Below are 19,167 nucleotides of genomic sequence, written 5' to 3'. Positions count from 1 at the left end.
GAAAGATTGTAATTTTCTAAATAGTGGGCACTTATTTGTTGCCCTGGATTTTTTCCTGATAAATTTGGCTTGATAACTAAAAATATTGAGTCTTAATAACAGCTACAGTACTCTAACAACTTCTTTTCTCTCTAAAATATATGTATTAATAAATAATAATAAGAAGAAGAAGAAGAAATTGGTTGGTCACCCAAGTTTACCTATAATTTATGTCCTGTTTAGTGAATTTCACATATTTAAACTACAAGGCCTTCCCTTTCCTTCACATCAATCAACAATACAGCCATAAGCTAGCATATACTTCTCCTTCTGCACATAAAGGTTCTCCAAGCCATCCTTTTTTTGTGAATTTTAGAAATCAAAAAGATTCTGCAATGGCTTCTAAAGCGATTGAAATGAGCCTAGTTTTAGTTCTAGTAGTAATGTTATGTGGAGGAGCCATGGCTCAGTCAAGCTGTACTAGTGCACTTCTTGGCTTGTCCTCGTGCCTTAACTACATCACGGGGAATTCATCAACTCCGTCATCTTCTTGCTGCTCACAACTCGGCAATGTTGTTCAATCACAGCCACAATGCCTTTGCACAGTTTTGAGTGGTGGTGCTGCTGCTCTGGGTTTAAATGTTAATCAAACTCAAGCTTTAACTCTTCCTAGGGTTTGCAATGTGCAAACTCCACCCCTAAGTCAATGCAACAGTAAGCTCAAGTTTACTTTTAAATTTCACATATTATTATTTTTTATTTATTGAAATTAACCTTATCTGTAAAGAGGTTGGTCTACCTTGGACAATATTTATTAAATTTGTTTTTTTATTAAAAAACAGCTGCAAATGGACCACCAACAAGTTCAGCAGCCACACCAGCAAGTTCACCTGAGGGATCTCCATCTGATACTTCTGATGAAACACCTGACACTCCGAGCACTCCGTCAGACTCAAACGATCCATCAGGTAGTCATGGAGAAGCTTCATAAATAGTTCCCTGGAAACTATTTTCTTACTAAGCTTCATAGATAAATAATACAAAGGAACTATGAAATTGCAAAGGAATTTAAGCCAAATTTAGATATATAATGATCATGATGAATCTGTTAAAGTTATATAAATAATTTCTACATGATCATGGACAAGGTAAAAACAAATCTAAGATTTATAACTGAGATATTAATTGAATTATATGATATATTTATATTATATTACTAATCTGCAAAACCGTGTCCATGATCCGTATAGTAGCTAACTCATTACAAACTGCAGGAGGAGGATCTAAAACAGTTCCCTCGACAGATGGAACCACATCTGCTGGCGGAAACATCAAAGTGCCCGTTCATATTGTACTTTTTGCTCTCTTCATTGCATCATGTGCTTCAGCAGCCAGCAAATTTTGAGTCCTGTACTCTTCAGGCCTTATAATAGTTCTGTCATTCATATATTTACTTGTAAGAAATTTGTCAGAGTATTTTACACCATTCCACCTCTGTAACGATTTTTTTTTTATATTCTTTTCTTATTAGGATGATTATGTATTGGGTATTTTGCATCTAAATATATGAATTGCAAATCTGTATTACTGTTTATAGATGATATAACAGAATTTACAAGCACATAGTATAATACTACATTGCATCTCTACAAATAAATTAATGGATATCTTTTCTGCAAAGATTTCAGATGCTATATAACAATTAATAGACAAATATAGACCTCCTGAAAAAAAACAAGAAGAATAAGAAGATAAATATAAACTTCATGCTACATTGGCAGAAAAGTGGTGCTGCCATCAAATATGATTTACGAAAAAAGGTTGAATTTAAGGAAAGAGCACTCCAGTCCCACTTATAACTACCAAATTTTACAGTAAGTCTGTAGCACGGTGCTACTAGCACCGGAGGTATTAAATTTAAACCTAATGAGCAATGGAAAGTGCAGCTAGAGTTCAGATCTTTTTTGCAAACCCCATATGTATCTCTGTATGTAACAGTTGGTTATTGTTTGTCTACTGATATTGCTAATTAGTAGGAATAACTGGGAAGAGCCTGTACGAGCAAGTTGTCAAGAACTAATTCTTTATGAAAATTCAGAGCGAGGACAAACTGATTTAAGTTATGTACCTGATGAAGATGAAAGTATGCAACAGAATCTATTTATCCTGCCATATTCATGTTCCCGGCTCGTTCTTAGCTTGATTATGCAATATAGCGGTTCTGTTCATCTTTTAGAAAAAATTTATAACAGCATTACTGATCTACTTAATAGTTGCTTCTATTTAGAACGTGATGCGTTTTGAGAAAAGGTACCTGTTTTAAACGCAAAAATAGCGTTTAAGTACCTGGCTCTGTTAAGTAACTGAATTGCAGAAGATATTTTATTGAGACTAGGGAACGAACTCCCCCTATTTTTACACTAGCAAAATCTGATGCAATTTTCAGCTAGAAGAGTACCCCCACCCCGGGGTCCGTGAAAAATATAGCAGTTTCTTGTAAATGTTCAAGGCAGTTTTACCTGCAAGATATGTTCGCGGAATTCATAAGCCTCCAGTATAACAAGTACATTTCATACTCTAAATCTCAGATGTAACTGGTTTTAGTAAGTGAGAAGTTTAACTAAAAGCCGCTTATTATAGATGACTCCAGTTCAGAACATTCAAATGATTAAGCATTTTGAGACGTGATTTTTTGTTCCATCTGGTCAGTTCAACTACAAGAAATTTGAATACTTCAATTCCACCATGAGATTCGAGTGTGGCTGTTTTATCAAGTTAGCATGATATCCATATGAAACCCTTCTCCGAACATTTTGGGAACTTTAACACAGAACTGTAGCATATGAGATGATATACAATATGTCCCTTTCATAGCTAAAAAGCATAGCCTTGTCTATGAAGTAAAGAATTGATATGAATAGGATTAGGCATTCGGACTTATTATGCATATGCAGAGCCATGCTTTTAGTCACACCAAGCATATCTTTGAACTGACATCAAACTAGAAAAACGCATGCTATAATCTTAGTTGATTAAGTTAAAAACACTAATAAAGTAACAAAAGCAGGTGCTTGTGAAAACATCTGGCACTGTAAAGAGAAATTAGGTGACCCAACCTTTCATTCTCTCATATATTTCTGTTTATAAAAGTACAGACAAGCATCTCCTCTAAACACCATCACTCCATTAGTATTACACAAGTGAACCAAAATAGGATTCTCAATGGCTGCAAAAAGGATAAACGTTTTACTGGCAATTGTCATTGTGGCAGCAGGAATTACAATGTCTTCGGCTCAATCTAGCTGCAGCACTGTGATCATTAGTCTATCTCCATGCTTGGACTACGTTACAGGAAATTCCTCTACTCCATCTTCTGGATGTTGCACTCAGTTTGCTACTGTTGTCCGGTCACAACCACAGTGTCTTTGTCAAGTAATCAATGGTGGCAGTTCATCTCTCGGAATCAACCTGAATCAGACTCAGGCTTTGGCCCTTCCCAGTGCTTGCAAGGTCGAAACTCCTCCAATTAGCCATTGTATAGGTAAGAATTAAGATAGATCTATAACACTTTCCTCCATTGTTTTAACAAGTCTTCTTTCAATAACCTTACTGAAATGTCTTGTGAAACTTCACAGCTGCTTCTCCCACTGACACGCCATCAGGAACATCAGGTTATCTGCAAATTCACTAATAATTAGCTTTATTTCATCTTTGACATGTTGCATCTTTATCCATGCATATGCAATACTATGATCATCATACTAAGATCATTGCTGGACTGTACAGGAACTGGATCAAAGAATATACCATCACCAGGAGCAGACTCAAGTGCTTCCAAGTTCTCAACTTCTTTAGTGTTCTTATACATATCCATGACAACATATGCTTTAATTTCGGCCACTATCTTCTAAGCCATCATTGTTTGAGCTCCTAAGTATTCGACGTGCATTGGTTTTTCGTATACAATTTACTGCTTTTGATGTTCTTAATATATTGTTTCTACCATTATACATTATTGCACTGTATATGTTTATCAAAGGACCATTTTAGGTAATAGTGAAATGTAATATTCCAGATTGAGATTGCACTTCTTTATTATATTTCTTGCTATGTTTTTTTAAGATCCTTCCTTGTGATTGAGTTCATTTGTATGTTTTTTAGCTTCTGTGAAAGAAAACTCTGAAATTATGTAGAAGAATATATTACTTTTGAGCAATATACACTTGGTCCTGTTGATAATTTAATTTAGGGCTGACTGTTGATTTAGAGCCGGTTTAGGTAAATTTAAGAAAATTTTGAAGTTTTTCAAACTAAAAACTGAAAAGTGAGAAGATAAAAATACCTGGAGCATCTCCAATGCTAAAGATCCCTTAACTATCTTTGTAAATACACTAATAATGTTTATACATCAAGAAAGCCTTGAAAAATTCTCTTTCCTTCCAATGTGGAATAGAACATTTTAACTTTCATTTTCCACTTCTAAGGGAGCAACTTTGGATCATCATAACACGTCCATTTTTTAGTCGTTTTGAGTACTTAAATGCCTTGGGAAACTCTCACAAGAAATAACGCATCCCAACCACGACTTGTTGCAAACACACACACAAGCCTACTCAAATCTTGTCTCAAAACAACTTCTCAATGTTTTCTATCCACAATTTCCAACAATTATATGTGCTTGGTCCCTCGTTCCTAAAATTGTGGCAGCTTGATGATGTCCATTGCCCGGCAGATGTCCATTGCCCGGCATAGTGTGTGGATCACCATATCTGTTCTTCCTTCAAAAAGTAGGTGTCTTTCCTACTTTAGGGCTGTGTCGATGGAAGGAAAGATGTATGTTTTGGTGGCAGCCATGATAGTGATGATTTTAGTGAAGGCCAACAAGAAAAGATTGCAACCAATCAGGTGTGGTCATATGAGCCTGTCACCAGACGGTGGACATGTATTATCCATATACTGATGTGTGGATTTAAATACCTGACCTCCTGCACAGAGGCTTTTGGCCTTGCTATGCGGTGGTTGTAGGGGGGAAGATGCACGTTTTGTACTGGGAAGTGATGACTGTACAAGCTAGTGTTGGCTAATGAAGAACAGATTTGGATAACACATGAATGTTCTTGGCTAGATCATCCCCCGGCCATGGTTGGGAATGCAGTCTATGACCAGCCACATCCACCAAGCAGGATGAAGAAAGCAAATTAAGTTTACAGCAGAGGAGTTTTATGAAAGATTTAGGTTTGCAGTGACCAGGAAATACGCAATTGCAGAAAAATGTTAAGCTGTTAAACTATTGTTGAATTTTAACACAAACTGCAATGCTTGTTATCTAGCAAGTTAAATCAAGACGTACTTATTAAAAACATTTATATGTTTATACTAACTAATTAATATCAACAAAGGACAGAGTAATAAACATCAATGGACATATTAATCAAACACCACAGGACAGATTAATCAAACTGGAAAGCATAATTCAGGAACTAGAAAATGAAAAATAGCTACATAGTGAGTAACAAGTAAAATTCGAGAGCAATACAGAAAAAGATATAAGAGTGTTGGTAAGTTGTCTTTAGTTGGCATCTCACTCCAATTGTTCAAAACCACCAAGCGAAACAAGTGTCTCTGTGTGTATCATACCTGTTAAAACAGTGGAGTCATCTAGATCATTTCTGTAGAGTTTAGTCTCTTTCTTCTCATAGTTATACATGATGTTATACACATCGCAAGTTCCTCTGTTTAAGATTCTTCCACAAAATTGTCCTCCGCCCAAATAACATTTTAGCCATAAGCCAGAGTGCAGATCAGCATCGATGCTAAATCTTTTGGTCCAAGCTACTCGGCCAGAAACATCATCCAATGTCCATAGATGAGCTCCTGCTTCATCACCAACATATCCAAATACCATAGCTACCGCGCCTTCAAAATCCAAGACATTTGACATGTGTAGTCGATGAGAGCTAGGAAGTGGAATTCGTCCAAAAATCTCTTTGTGTGTATCAAATGATATAAGCTCATCATAGTTTTCAAAATACACTACCCCATTCACAACAATACTAGCCCCCCATAATCCCCGAAACTCTAGACATATAGTAGGCCTAATTTCTCTCCAACAATCAGCATTCGTGGAGTACACATGCACTCTGGCTTCTAAGTACCTTACATCATTATAATCATAATCGCACCTAACCACCTTGTAGTCAGCTGAGATCGAATCATAACCAAATCCTATCTTAAATCTGTAACTGCGCCGCCTTGGAGGATCAGGAAGTTTCCTACACTTCCCGATCGGCGGATTCCATAAGTAGACTAAATCATTCTGATTAGCCAAATTAGCAACACAGATGATGCCATTACAAGAATTTATGACTAAAGGCTTGATGCCAAAAAGACGAGGCATGACAAGGCGATCAAAGTTAATATTTGAATGATTATTATTACCCCGAGCCCGAGAAAATAACATTAGTTCATCAACTCCTCCAATAGCGAGTAGTGTGGGATCTATCAAGGAAACCATCAAGGCACGGTGAGTATGAGAGCTTACGAAATCCGGGCTTGTGATTATGGATAGCCATGTCTTGCAAACCGACGTGTATTGTAACAATAGTTTCACGGGAAGCCGCAAGAGTATTTCTCTAACTATGTCTTCAGGTATATCGCCGTCAAAATTATTGGCCATAGATGTGGAACAAGGAGAACAGATTCACGATTTGTCTTTAGGTTTTTGCACGCATTGTATCCTAACTACAAATATGATGATATAAGACCATCTCCAATGATTTTGGCTACATATTGGCTATAATTGTTCCCTGACAAGAACATTTACACAGTGTGATCCAACGGCTGGGACAAAAGGAAAACTTTTTAAGTATCCGCGGTAAATAACCGCGGACAGGTCTTTCCGCTTGTTTCTTACACGGACACACAGAGTTATCAGCGGTTAATAACAGCGGACGACATATGTATTAGCTGTCAAAACCCTAACCTCAGGTCTCTCCATCTCAAAAAAAATGAAATTATACTCTCCTTTTTAAATTTATGGATTTAGATGATTATTATGATTAAACTAATTTTGTTTTGAATAAATAACAATTAATTTTATTTTATATTATATGTTTAGAATTTTTTGTTTATATATTTTTAATAGTTAGTAGATTATTACTAAAATTATCATTATTACCTATACATTCTTATGTTAGTATTTTATTATAAATTTAATTATTTTTTTAAAGTTTTTTTAATTGATTAACTAATTTTTTTTGTCAATAGTTAATATATAATTTTTATTCTTATCACATATTATATAATATAAGTATTATTTATTTTTTGTGTTATATAAAATATATTTAAATTTAATTTATTTAACAAAAATATAAAATGCTACTTAAACAATGTATTTTTTTAAACGTTTTTCTTGTTTTAAGTTTTAAATTAATTTAAAAGAGAATAATATTTATGTGGTATATATACTCCATAAAAGAGAATAATATTTATATATATTACAGAGAATAATATTGATGTGTTATATATATCACATAAAAGAGAATAATATTTATTATATATTCACTTTAAGTACATAAATATCACCCTAACCACGAAGTTCTTTACAACATTACACAACCTTGTTAAAGTAAAAGAGAGAAACAATATAATATATTTTAACAATATATTTTTGTTAAATAAATTAAATTTAAATATATTTTATATAACACAAAAAATAAATAATACTTATAATATATAATATGTGATAAGAATAAAAATTATATATTAACTATTGACAAAAAAATTAGTTAATCAATTAAAAAAATTTTAAGAAAATAATTAAATTTATAATAAAATACTAACATAAGAATGTATAGGTAATAATGATAATTTTAATAATAATCTACTAACTATTAAAAATATATAAACAAAAAATTCTAAACATATAATATAAAATAATGTTAATTGTTATTTATTCAAAACAAAATTAGTTTAATCATAATAATCATCTAAATCCATAAATTTAAAAAGGAGAGTATAATTTCATTTTTTTAGAGATGGAGAGACCTGGGGTTAGGGTTTTGACAGCTAATACATATGTCTGTGTTGTCCGCTGTTATTCGGATAGCCCTGTGTGTCCGCGTAAGAAACAAGCGGAAAGACCTAGTGTCCGCGGTTATTTACCGCGGATACTTAAAAAGTTTTCCTTTTGTCCCAGCCGTTGGATCGTCGATCCAACGGCTGGGACACAATGTGTTGTGTAAATGTTCCCTGACAATCAGTTGTCAGGGAACAGGACCCATGTAAAATTTGCTGAACTTGTAAGAGCATCTCCAACGGTGTTGGCTATAATCGTTGGCTAAATTGGACCTGTAAGACATTATGTAAAGTTTGCTGAATCTGTAAGACATTTTGCTACAATAGTACTGGCTATATTGGTTGGCTATAAATTAAAAATAGTACTCCCTCCGTCCCACCAGGTTCTTTACAGTTTCCTTATTTGGCCGTCCCACCCATTTCTTTACATTACAAAACTTTCCTAAAATAGTTAATGGGTCCCACCACTTTCCCACTTTTTCTCCCTTTTCACACTACTTTTACTCCACTATCTCTCTTTTATATATTAAAAATCAGTGGGTCCCACCACTTCACCCACTTTTTTTTCTCTTTTCTACTACTTTATACATATTTCTTAACCTCCGTGCCCAAACCCAATGTAAAGAATTGGATGGGACGGAGGGAGTATGTTATTAATGTTTTAAATTGTTAAAATAGAATATATCAGTTCAATATGGTAATAAATGATGTACAATCTTCCTACAGATTTTCTTACAGACCTGTAGAGGTTCGACAAATTTAGCCATCCATAAGAGGTTGGCTAAATTTATAGACAACAGCTCATCATGGTTGGAGTTGAGTTTTTGGAGCTGTTGGCTAAATCTTTTTATTTTAAGTATGCCAACTCATCTTTTAGCCAAGGGCATTAGATGGTTGGAGATGCTCTAAGACAGTTTGCTTCAATGATATTGGCTATATTGGTTGACTGTAATTTAAAAATAGTATGTTATTAATATTTAGATTGTTATAAATAGAATATATCAGTTTAATATGGTAATAATTTATATGTAATCAGCGAGAAGGAGGAAAATAAATTGCAGGAGATGACGTGGAATTCACTACAGATCTGTAGTGTTTTGACAAATATAGTCATCCACAGGGGATGGCTATAACTATAGACAATGGCTTGCTATGGTTGGAGTGGTGTTTTTCGTGGGCATTGGCTAAATTTTTTAATTTTGGAAAGCCACCTAAACTTTTAGCTAATGGCTTCTTATGGTTGCTCTGATATAGCTGTGGTATGTTTAAAAAAATTTTAGGCCCTGACACAAAAGAAAAGAAGAAAAATTAGACAAAAAAAATATTCAAATTAGATTCATTAGATTATATTTTATCCAATTTCGACTCCACCAACTCTAAAAAACTTAACTCTATATATTAATAAAAAATATTTATATATAAAATAAATTATACCTTTTATGTTTTAAATCAAATATGTGTAGGTTTTGTAAATTACATACAATTTCTTCTTTTTTTTGTTCTAAACAAAATAAAATGATGTTTTGCGAAAATCAAACAGAAATAGTTTCCATAATTAGAATACGATTTTCGTTCTTTATATTTTCAAAATACAGGAGAATAAATATGAACCATGAGATTTTATAGCTTGATAAAAGTTAATATGATAGAAAATATTTTAAGGTATTTGTCACTCATGCTATTTTTAGCATAATATTTGTAGTAATAGGGTTTTCCTCTATTTGTTGCATGCATGTTTACGTTTTCTTTAAAAAACAAACTTTTTAAACAAACTGAGTAAATCTTCGCTTCCCCCTTCTCGCTTTGTCTTCCTCCCTATACTCTCTCTCCGATTTCACTCCATATCTTTATCTCTCTTTTAAATTATAACTTAACTTCGAAATCTCCCTCTCTCTCCTAAATCTCTTCGATTTCAATTTGCTGGTTTGGGACGATTTTTGATTTGATTTTAGTTGATTTCATGATTGCTTTTGTAATATTAGTATTAGCCCTGCAGGGGCACTCATTTTTCGTCATTTGAAACCGCTTACAACTTATTTGCAACTAAATGTAATTTTCAACCGATTTCGTCAAAGTTGCATTTGTAGTTGCATATATGATTGCTAGCAATTGCAGATATGGGAGCATATGCAACTACCATATTTTTGCAAAAAAAATTTTGAAATATAGTATTTTTACAAGTTGTTTTAAACAGTGACAGTATTTTTGCAAAAATTCTTCTAAACTTGATTATTAGTAAAAAAAACCCCAATATATTTATTATATAAAAATTTAAGAGATTGTACCACTTTTGATGAAACTGGTTGTAATGTTTGATGCGGTGGTTGTAGGGGGGAAGATGCACGTTTTGTACTGGGAAGTGATGACTGTACAAGCTAGTGTTGGCTAATGAAGAACAGATTTGGATAATACATGAATGTTCTTGGCTAGATCATCCCCCGCCATGGTTGGGATGCAGTCTATGACCAGCCACATCCACCAAGCAGGATGAAGAAAGCAAATTAAGTTTACAGCAGAGGAGTTTTAAGAAAGATTTAGGTTTGCAGTGACCAGGAAATACGCAATTGCAGAAAAATGTTAAGCTGTTAAACTATTGTTGAATTTTAACACAAACTGCAATGCTTGTTATCTAGCAAGTTAAATCAAGACGTACTTATTAAAAACATTTATATGTTTATACTAACTAATTAATATCAACAAAGGACAGAGTAATAAACATCAATGGACATATTAATCAAACACCACAGGACAGATTAATCAAACTGGAAAGCATAATTCAGGAACTAGAAAATGAAAAATAGCTACATACTGAGTAACAAGTAGAATTCGAGAGCACTAAAGAAAAAGATATAAGAGTGTTGGTAAGTTGTCTCTAGTTGGCATCTCACTCCACTTGTTCAAAACCTCCAAGAGAAACAAGTGTCTCTGTGTGTATCATACCTGTTAAAACAGTGTAGTCATCTCGATCAATTCTGTAATGTTTGATTGTATCTAAATATAATATATTATTGATATTTCAAGTAATTATAAATAAAATAATATTATTTTGATATGATAATATAGTCTTTGCAAGAGGGCAATATGTTGATGGAGTGAGTGATTTTATTTATAAAATCTTTATCCTATTTTAGTTAGGTGTTTGAATGGGCGGGAAATGCGAGATCTAACAGGTAAAGGTTTAGGCAGTCTACAATCCCATGAAAGTGAAACCAATAAGTTACTCTCTTCTTCCGCAGTCAGAGGGAACCAAAAACCGTTTGCTTTTCTTATATTTTGTAATGTTGTGGATTGCATATAAAACTAAATGCTGATTCAAAGCCGGTTTAGGTAAACTTAAGAAAATATTGAAGTTGTTCAAACTAAAAACTGAAAAGTGAGAAGATAAAGATACTTGGAACATCTCCAATACTAAAGATAAAGATACTTGGATCATCATAACACATCCATCTTTTAGTCGTTTTGAGTACTTTTATAAACCTTGGCAAACTCTCACAAGAAATAACGCATCCCAACCATAAGTTGTTGCAAACACACACACAAGCCTACTCAAATCTTGGCTCAAAACAACTTGCAAATGTTTTCTCTCCACATTTTTCAACATTTATGTGTGTGGTCCCTCGTACCTAAAATTGTGGCAGCTTGATAATGCCCATTGTCCGGCAGAGTCTGTGTGGATCACCACCCTGTTCTTCCTTCACAAAGTGGATGTCTTTCCTACTTTAGGGCTGTGTCAATGGCAGGAAAGATGTATGTTTCGATGGCATGATCCTGATGATTTTAGTGAAGGCCAACAAGAAAAGAATGCAACCAATCAGGTGTGGTCGTATGAGCATGTCACCAGATGGTGGACGCTTTGTGCGCCCTTGATTTTGGCTCGTAAAAATTTCACATGTTTCAGTGATAGTGATCTACAAACTCCAGTCAAGCAGGCAGAAATGTATTGTCCATGTACTAATGTGTGGATTTAAATACCCGACCTCCTGCACAGAGGCTTTTGGCCTTGCTATGCAGTGGCTATGGGGGGGAAGATGCACGTCTTGCACAGGGGAGTGATGACCGTACAAGTGTTGGCTAATGAAGAACAGATTTGGACAATACATGAATGTTCTTGGAATATCATCCCCTGGCCATGGTTGGGAATGCAGTCTATGACCGGCAACATCCACCAAGCAGGAGGAAGAAAGAAAATTAAGTTTACAGCAGAGGAGTTTTAAGAAAGATTTAGGTTTGCAGTGACCAGGAAGTGACAAGGAAATACGCAATTGCAGAAGAATGTTAAGCTGTTAAGCTATTGTTAAATTTTAACACAAACTGCAATGCTTGTTATCTAGCAAGTTAATCAAGACGCACTTGTTAAAAACATTTATATGTTTATACTAACTAATTAATATCAACAAAGGACAGAGTAATAAACATCAATGGACATATTAATCAAATACCACAGGACAGATTAATCAAACTGGAACTAGTGAATGAAAAATAGCTACATACTGAGTAACAAGTAGAATTCGAGAGCACTAAAGAAAAAGATATAAGAGTGTTAGTAAGTTGTCTCTAGTTGGCTGCTGGCATCTCACTCCAATTGTTCAAAACCACCGAGCGAAACAATTGTCTCTGTGTGTATCATACCTGTTAAGCAAGTGGAGTCATCTCGATCAATTCTGTAAAGTTTAGTCTCTTTCTTCTCATAGTTGCACAAGATGTTATACAGACCGTAAGTTTTTTTGTTTGTGATTCTTCCACAAAATTGTCCCCCGCCCAAATAACATATTAGCCATAAGCGTGAGTCCGGATCAGCATCGATGCTAAATCTTTTGGTCCAAGTTACACGGCCAGAAACATCATCCAATGTCCATAGATGAGCTCCCACTTCATCACCAACATTTTCAAATACCATAGCCACCGCGCCTTCAAAATCCAATAAATCTGACTTCGGTTGTAGATGAGTGCTAGGAAGTGGAATTCGTCCAAAAATCTCTTTGTGCAGGTCAAATGATATAAGCTCATCAAAGTTTTCAAAATACACTACCCCGTTCACAACAATATCAGCCCTTCCTGATCTCAAACCGTGCTCTAGAGGTATAGTAGGCCTAATTTCTCTCCAACAATCAGCATTCGCGGAGTACACATGGACTTTGTTGGCTTTAAAGTCCCTTGGATAATCACACTCGCACCTAACCACCTTGTAGTCGGCTGAGATAGAATCATAACCAAACCCTATTATATATCTATAACTGCGCCGCCTAGGAGGATGAGGAAGTTTCCTACACTTCCTGATCGCTGGATTCCATAGGTGGAATAAATCATTATGATTAACCGAATTAGCAACACAGATGATGCCATTACAAGAATTTATAACTAAAGGTGTGAAGCCAAAAAGACGAGGCATGACAAGGAGATTATTTGAATGATTATTATTAGTTAGTCCATCCCGAGCCCGAGAGAATAATATTAGTTCATCAACTCCTCTATAAGCGAGTAGTGTGGGATCTATCAAGGACACCATCAAGGCACGCTGAGTATGAGAGCTTATAAAATCCGGGCTTGTGATTATGGAAAGCCATGTCTTGCACACCGACATGTATCGTAACAATAGTTTCACGGGAAGCCGCAAAAGTATTTCTCTAACTATGTCTTCAGATATATCGCCGTCGAAATTGTTGGCCATAGACGAAGAACAAGGTGGAACAGATGCACGATTTGTCTTTAGGTCTTTGGACGGATTATATCCTTATGTATACTAGCCTTTTTGGTAATTTATTTTTCAAAGTTTAACATTATTTTATTACTCCCTCCGTCCTGTCCATTTTGGAAAAAAAAACACATACCAAGGAATAATTGATTGTATGAATTTTTTCATTAAATACCTCTAATTAATATCTTGAAAATAGTGGAATACCCCTACTTTATGTCTTGAAAACATGAATTCAACCAAGTTTTAAATAAGTCAAGTCTTGAAAATTGAAATTATGGAGATATATTTGAAAAACTATCATTAAATTAGCTTTGAAAGTATAAATGGACAGATAAATAGGGACAAATTTTTACTTCCAAAATGGACAGATAAATAGGGACGGAGGGAGTAATTTTTTAATATTAATGAGTTAAATTTTAATTAAATTATATTAACCAACTGATTATATGTTCTCACGAAAATTTAACTTTTATGATTTATTAATATGTGATGCTTATTATTCAATTAAATTTAAATCCGATATTTCATATTTTGTATATCTTTATAAGTATGAAAAAAGATATTTGTCGTGTAACAGATTAGAGTTAGAAAGGGTTATGTAATGTTAGTGTTTGTATTAAAATAGAACACGTTAGAGTTAAAAAACAGTTATATGAAGGTTTTGTTAAAAAAAATATATTCAAAACTGAATATTATTAATTTTATTTTTAACATCATTATATTTTTTTTATAAAATTGTATGATATCATATTGTCATTATATAAAATTATTTAACAATGTAAGAGTAATAGACATCCACATGTTGTAGACTTGTAGGTTTAGAGAGTACCAAACCAAAAAATATAACTAAAAATTTGGACTACAAATTATACTCATGTTGGCTTATTATAGTATAATATAGTATGGAGGGTAACATGTTGGGTATGAGCACCGATTAAATAATAAAAAATATAAAAATATTTATATATAAAAGAAATTATATTTTCAATTTTTCTAAATCAAATGCAAGTAGGTGTTGTGAATAAAATATAATCTCCTCTTTTTTTATGTTTTAAACAAAATAGAATGATATTTTGCAAAAATCAAACAGAAACACATATTATACTCTCACAAGAAATAAGGCATACCCATTCCCAACCATAACTTGTTGCAAACCGGGACGGATTTAGGAAGCCCGTGTCCCCTTAAAATTTTGTTTTACAATTTTTGATTATTTTAAATTTTACAAAAGTGTTAAAAGGTCTAGATCCGCACCTGATCGCTAACACACCCAAACACCCAAGCCTATTTAAGATCTTGGCTCAAAACAACTTCCCAATGTTTTCTATCCACATTTTCCAACATTTATATGTGTGTGGTCCCTACTCCCTCGTACCTAAAATTGTGGCGGCTTGATGATGCCCATTGTCCGGCATAGTGTGTGTGGATCACCACCCTGTTCTTCCTTTTAGGGCTGTGTCGATGGCATGAAAGATGTATGTTTTGATGGCATGATCCTGATGATTTTAGTCAAGGCCAACAAGAAAGGATTGCAACCAATCAGGTGTGGTCATATGAGCCTGTCACCAGACGGTGAACGCTTTGTGCGCCCGTGATTTTGGCTCGTACAGATTTCACATGTTTCAGTGATAGTAATCTACAAACTCCAATCAAGCAGGCAAAAAATTATTATCCATATACTAAGAGCTCACCCTGCACAACGAAAGATTGTTCAATATAAATATATGGGACCTCCAGCATCGGTTGGTGTATCACATGATTTTTATGCGTGCTGATCAATTGTGACGCTACTATTTTCAGAAATGTTAGTGTCGACTGGATTGCTCGGGAAACCATTGTAATCATTTTTATTGTCGCGAATATTAATATTTTGTTTGTTAAGCAAGCTGAAAATAAAATGACTAGTTATTTAGCTCATTTTAATTCTAAATCAGGTTGTATTGTCAGTTCAGATATTTGTGATGACTGTGATTCAGTGTTTTTAATGAATGCATTTTGTCAACAAAAAAAAAAAACCCGACCTCCTGCACAGAGGCTTTTGGCCTTGCTATGCAGTGGCTGTAGGGGGGAAGATGCACGTCTTGTACAGTGGAGCGATGACAGTACAAGTGTTGGCTAATGAAGAACAGATTTGGACAATACATGAATGTTCTTGGCTAGATCATCCCCTGGCCATGGTTGGGAATGCAGTCTATGACCAGCAACATCCACCAAGCAGGAGGAAGAAAGCAAATTGAGTTTATAGCAGAAGAGTTTTAAGAAAGCTTTTGGTTTGCAGTGATAAGTTTTGTAGATAATATATATTATAATAGGGAGCAGCAGATAGTTTATTTGCAAGGCCGAGAATATCTGAGTCATCTGATGTTACTATTGTAACTTAGTTAGGAGGAACTTACCACTTCGGGCACAAGGCCAATCCCATGACTCGTTTTTGGGGAATTATTTCGCGTTTTACACCACTGAGGGCATAGCATTATGTCTAATTTCTTTTTCCATCAACATGTAGTTGTTAACAGATATAAGAAAGACGGATCAGGGATACATGAGGTAATACTCCATCTTTGTCAACATGAGCTCCCAGGAAATATGCAATTGCAGAAGAATGTTAAGCTGTTAAACTATTGTTAAATCTTGACATAAACTGCGATGCTTGATCTAGCAAATTAAATCAAGACGTACTAATAACAAACATGTATATATATGTTTAATCCAGCAAATTACAACAAAGGACAGAGTAATAAACATCAAAGGATATATTAATCAAACACCACAGGACAGATTAACAAGTAGAATTGGAGAGCACTAAAGAAAAAGATATAGGAGTGTTGGTAAGTTGTCTCTAGTTGGCATCTCACTCCAATTGTTCAAAACCACCAAGCGAAACAAGTGTCTCTGTGTGTATCATACCTGTTAAAACAGTGGAGTCATCTCGATCAATTCTGTAAAGTTTAGTCTCTTTCTTCTTGTAGTTATACAAGATGTTATACACATCGTAAGTTTTTTTGTTTGTGATTCTTCCACAAAATTGTTCTCCGCGCAGATAACATCTTAGCCATAAGCCTGAGTCCATATCAGCATCAATGCTAAATCTTTTGGTCCAAGGTAGTTGGCCAGAAACATCATCCAATGTCCATAGATGAGCTCCTACTTCATCACCAACATATCCAAATACCATAGCTACCGCGCCTTCAAAATCCAAGACATATGACAGCTGTAGTCGACGAGAGCCAGGAAGTGGAATTCGTCCAAAACTCTCTTTGTGCAGGTCAAATGATATAAGCTCATCATTGTCTTGAAAATACACTACCCCATTCACAACAAGATTAGCCCTCCCTAATCTCTGATACTCTAGAGGTATATTAGGCCTAATTTTTCTCCAACAATCAGCATTCGTAGAGTACACATGCACTTTGGCTTCAAAATACCTTAAATAATCATAATCATAATCGCACCTAACCACCTTGTAGTCAGCTGAGATAGAATCATAACCAAACCCTATCTTAAATCTAAAACTGCGCCGCCTAGGAGGATCAGGAAGTTTCCTACACTTCCTGATCGACGGATTCCATAAGTAGACTAAATCATTCTGATTAGCCAAATTAGCAAGACAGATGATGCCATTACAAGAATTTACGACTAAAGGTTTGATGCCAAAAAGATGAGGCACGACAAGGCGATCAAACTTAGTATTTGAATGATTATTATTATTATTATTAGTTAGTCCACCCCGAGCCCGAGAAAATAGCATTAGTTCATCAACTCCAGATATTATTAGTTCATCAACTCCTCTAATAGCGAGTAGTGTGGGATCTATCAAAGAAACCATCAAAGCCCGGTGAGTATGAGAGCTTATAAAATCCGGGCTTGTGATTATGGATAGCCATGTCTTGCAAACCGATGTGTATTGTAACAATAGTTTCACGGGAAGCCGCAAAAGTATTTCTCTAACTATGTCTTCAGGTATATCGCCGTCAAAATTATTGGCCATAGATGTGGAACAAGGAGAACAGATTCACGATTTGTCTTTAGGTTTTTGCACGCATTGTATCCTAACTACAAGTCTAACATGATAATATAGTTATGACTTGTGGTATGTTTAAAAATATTGTAAAGAAAAACAAAATTAAATTTGGAACCATTAAATTATATTCTATCAAATTACAAATAATGAGTATTCCAAGACTCCAAAAAACTTAACTCTATATATTAATAATAAATATTTATATATAAAATAAATTATACCTTTGTTGTTTCAAATCAAATATGTGTAGGTTTTGTAAGTCATATACAATTTCTTCTTTTTTTTTTCAAAACAAAATAAAATGATATTTTGCAAAATTCAACTAGTTTTTATAATTAGAATACGATTTTCATTCTTTATATGTTCAAAATACGATAGAATAAATATGAACTATGAGATTTTATATTTTGATAGGAACCAACATGTTTAATGAACCCGGTTGTAATATTTGATTGTATCTAAAAATAACATATAATTAATAGTTCAAGTTATTATAAATAAAATAATATTATTTTGATATGACAATAAAATATTTGTAAGAGGGATGGAGTGAGTTCCTTTTTTACCTGTATATTATCCATAATTTTATTTATAAAACCTTTATCCTAATTTTATTTATAAAACCTTTATCCTATATAAATCAGGTGTTTGGATGGGTGTTAAATGCAGGATCTAACCAGCCACAAGGTGAAGGTTGCAGTCTACAATCCCATGAGTGAAATCAATAAGTTACTTTCTTCTTCCGCAGTCAGACCGAACCAAAAATCGTGTGCTTTTCTTATATTTCGTAATGTTGTACTGTAGATTGCATATAAAACTAAATGCTGATTCAGAGCCGGTTTAGGTAAACTTAAGAAAATATTGAGGTTTTTTTTTTTTTTTGGCAGAAGAAAATATTGAAGTTGTTCAAACTAAAAACTGAAAACTGAGAAGATTAAGATACTTGGACCATCTCCATAGCTAAAGATAAAGATATTTGGATCATCACAACACATCCATCTTTTAGTCGTTTTGAGTACTTTAATAAACCTTGGCAAACTCTCACAAGAAATAACGCATCCCAACCGTAACTTGTTGCAAACACACACACAAGCCTACTCAAATCTTGGCTCAAAACAACTTGCAAATGTTTTCTCTCCACATTTTCCAACATTTATGTGTGTGGTCCCTCGTACCTAAAATTGTGGCAGCTTGATAATGCCCATTGTCCCGCATAGTGTGTGTGTGGATCACCACCCTGTTCTTCCTTCACAAAGTAGATGTCTTTCCTACTTTAGGGCTGTGTCAATGGCAGGAAAGATGTATGTTTCGATGGCATGATCCTGATGATTATAGTGAAGGCTAACAAGAAAAGAATGCAACCAATCAGGTGTGGTCGTATGAGCATGTCACCAGA

General features: G+C 34.3%; 5 protein-coding genes across 5 annotated transcripts; 2 read left to right on the top strand and 3 right to left on the bottom strand.

Moving 5' to 3' along the window:
• Positions 1-257: 257 nt before the first annotated feature.
• Positions 258-1,573, top strand: LOC108222289 (non-specific lipid transfer protein GPI-anchored 5). The gene is made up of 3 exons (XM_017396210.2): positions 258-693; positions 822-947; positions 1,254-1,573. Exons 1-3 carry the CDS (start codon positions 375-377, stop codon positions 1,382-1,384), a joined length of 576 nt encoding a protein of 191 aa, XP_017251699.1. The 5' UTR covers positions 258-374; the 3' UTR covers positions 1,385-1,573.
• Positions 1,574-3,102: 1,529 nt separating this feature from the next.
• Positions 3,103-4,096, top strand: LOC108222517 (non-specific lipid transfer protein GPI-anchored 5). Its single transcript, XM_017396436.2, has 3 exons — positions 3,103-3,520; positions 3,615-3,650; positions 3,766-4,096. The coding sequence occupies exons 1-3, from the start codon at positions 3,202-3,204 to the stop codon at positions 3,888-3,890; spliced, it is 480 nt and encodes a 159-aa protein (XP_017251925.1). The 5' UTR covers positions 3,103-3,201; the 3' UTR covers positions 3,891-4,096.
• Positions 4,097-5,560: 1,464 nt separating this feature from the next.
• Positions 5,561-6,655, bottom strand: LOC108221658 (putative F-box protein At1g47790). The gene has a single exon (XM_017395521.2). It carries the CDS (start codon positions 6,653-6,655, stop codon positions 5,561-5,563), a length of 1,095 nt encoding a protein of 364 aa, XP_017251010.2.
• A 5,922-nt stretch (positions 6,656-12,577) lies between these two features.
• Positions 12,578-13,723, bottom strand: LOC108221657 (putative F-box protein At1g47790). Its single transcript, XM_017395520.2, has one exon. The coding sequence runs from the start codon at positions 13,721-13,723 to the stop codon at positions 12,629-12,631; it is 1,095 nt and encodes a 364-aa protein (XP_017251009.1). The 3' UTR covers positions 12,578-12,628.
• A 2,878-nt stretch (positions 13,724-16,601) lies between these two features.
• On the bottom strand, positions 16,602-17,738 carry LOC108221656 (F-box/LRR-repeat protein At2g43260-like). The gene has a single exon (XM_017395519.1). It carries the CDS (start codon positions 17,736-17,738, stop codon positions 16,602-16,604), a length of 1,137 nt encoding a protein of 378 aa, XP_017251008.1.
• Positions 17,739-19,167: the final 1,429 nt, after the last annotated feature.

Source organism: Daucus carota, chromosome 5, assembly GCF_001625215.2.
Source record: "Daucus carota subsp. sativus chromosome 5, DH1 v3.0, whole genome shotgun sequence".
NCBI lineage: Eukaryota > Viridiplantae > Streptophyta > Magnoliopsida > Apiales > Apiaceae > Daucus > Daucus carota.
This window is presented reverse-complemented; position numbering and strand designations above follow the sequence as displayed.

Coding starts and splice junctions, on each gene's coding strand:
- LOC108221658 (XM_017395521.2), bottom strand. CDS start 6,655: ATGGCCAATAATTTTGACGGCGATATACCTGAAGACATAGTTAGAGAA.
- LOC108222517 (XM_017396436.2), top strand. CDS start 3,202: ATGGCTGCAAAAAGGATAAACGTTTTACTGGCAATTGTCATTGTGGCA. Junction 3,521..3,614: donor TCCAATTAGCCATTGTATAG/GTAAGAATTAAG, acceptor GAAACTTCACAG/CTGCTTCTCCCACTGACACG. Junction 3,651..3,765: donor CACGCCATCAGGAACATCAG/GTTATCTGCAAA, acceptor TGGACTGTACAG/GAACTGGATCAAAGAATATA.
- LOC108222289 (XM_017396210.2), top strand. CDS start 375: ATGGCTTCTAAAGCGATTGAAATGAGCCTAGTTTTAGTTCTAGTAGTA. Junction 694..821: donor ACCCCTAAGTCAATGCAACA/GTAAGCTCAAGT, acceptor ATTAAAAAACAG/CTGCAAATGGACCACCAACA. Junction 948..1,253: donor AGACTCAAACGATCCATCAG/GTAGTCATGGAG, acceptor TACAAACTGCAG/GAGGAGGATCTAAAACAGTT.
- LOC108221656 (XM_017395519.1), bottom strand. CDS start 17,738: ATGGCCAATAATTTTGACGGCGATATACCTGAAGACATAGTTAGAGAA.
- LOC108221657 (XM_017395520.2), bottom strand. CDS start 13,723: ATGGCCAACAATTTCGACGGCGATATATCTGAAGACATAGTTAGAGAA.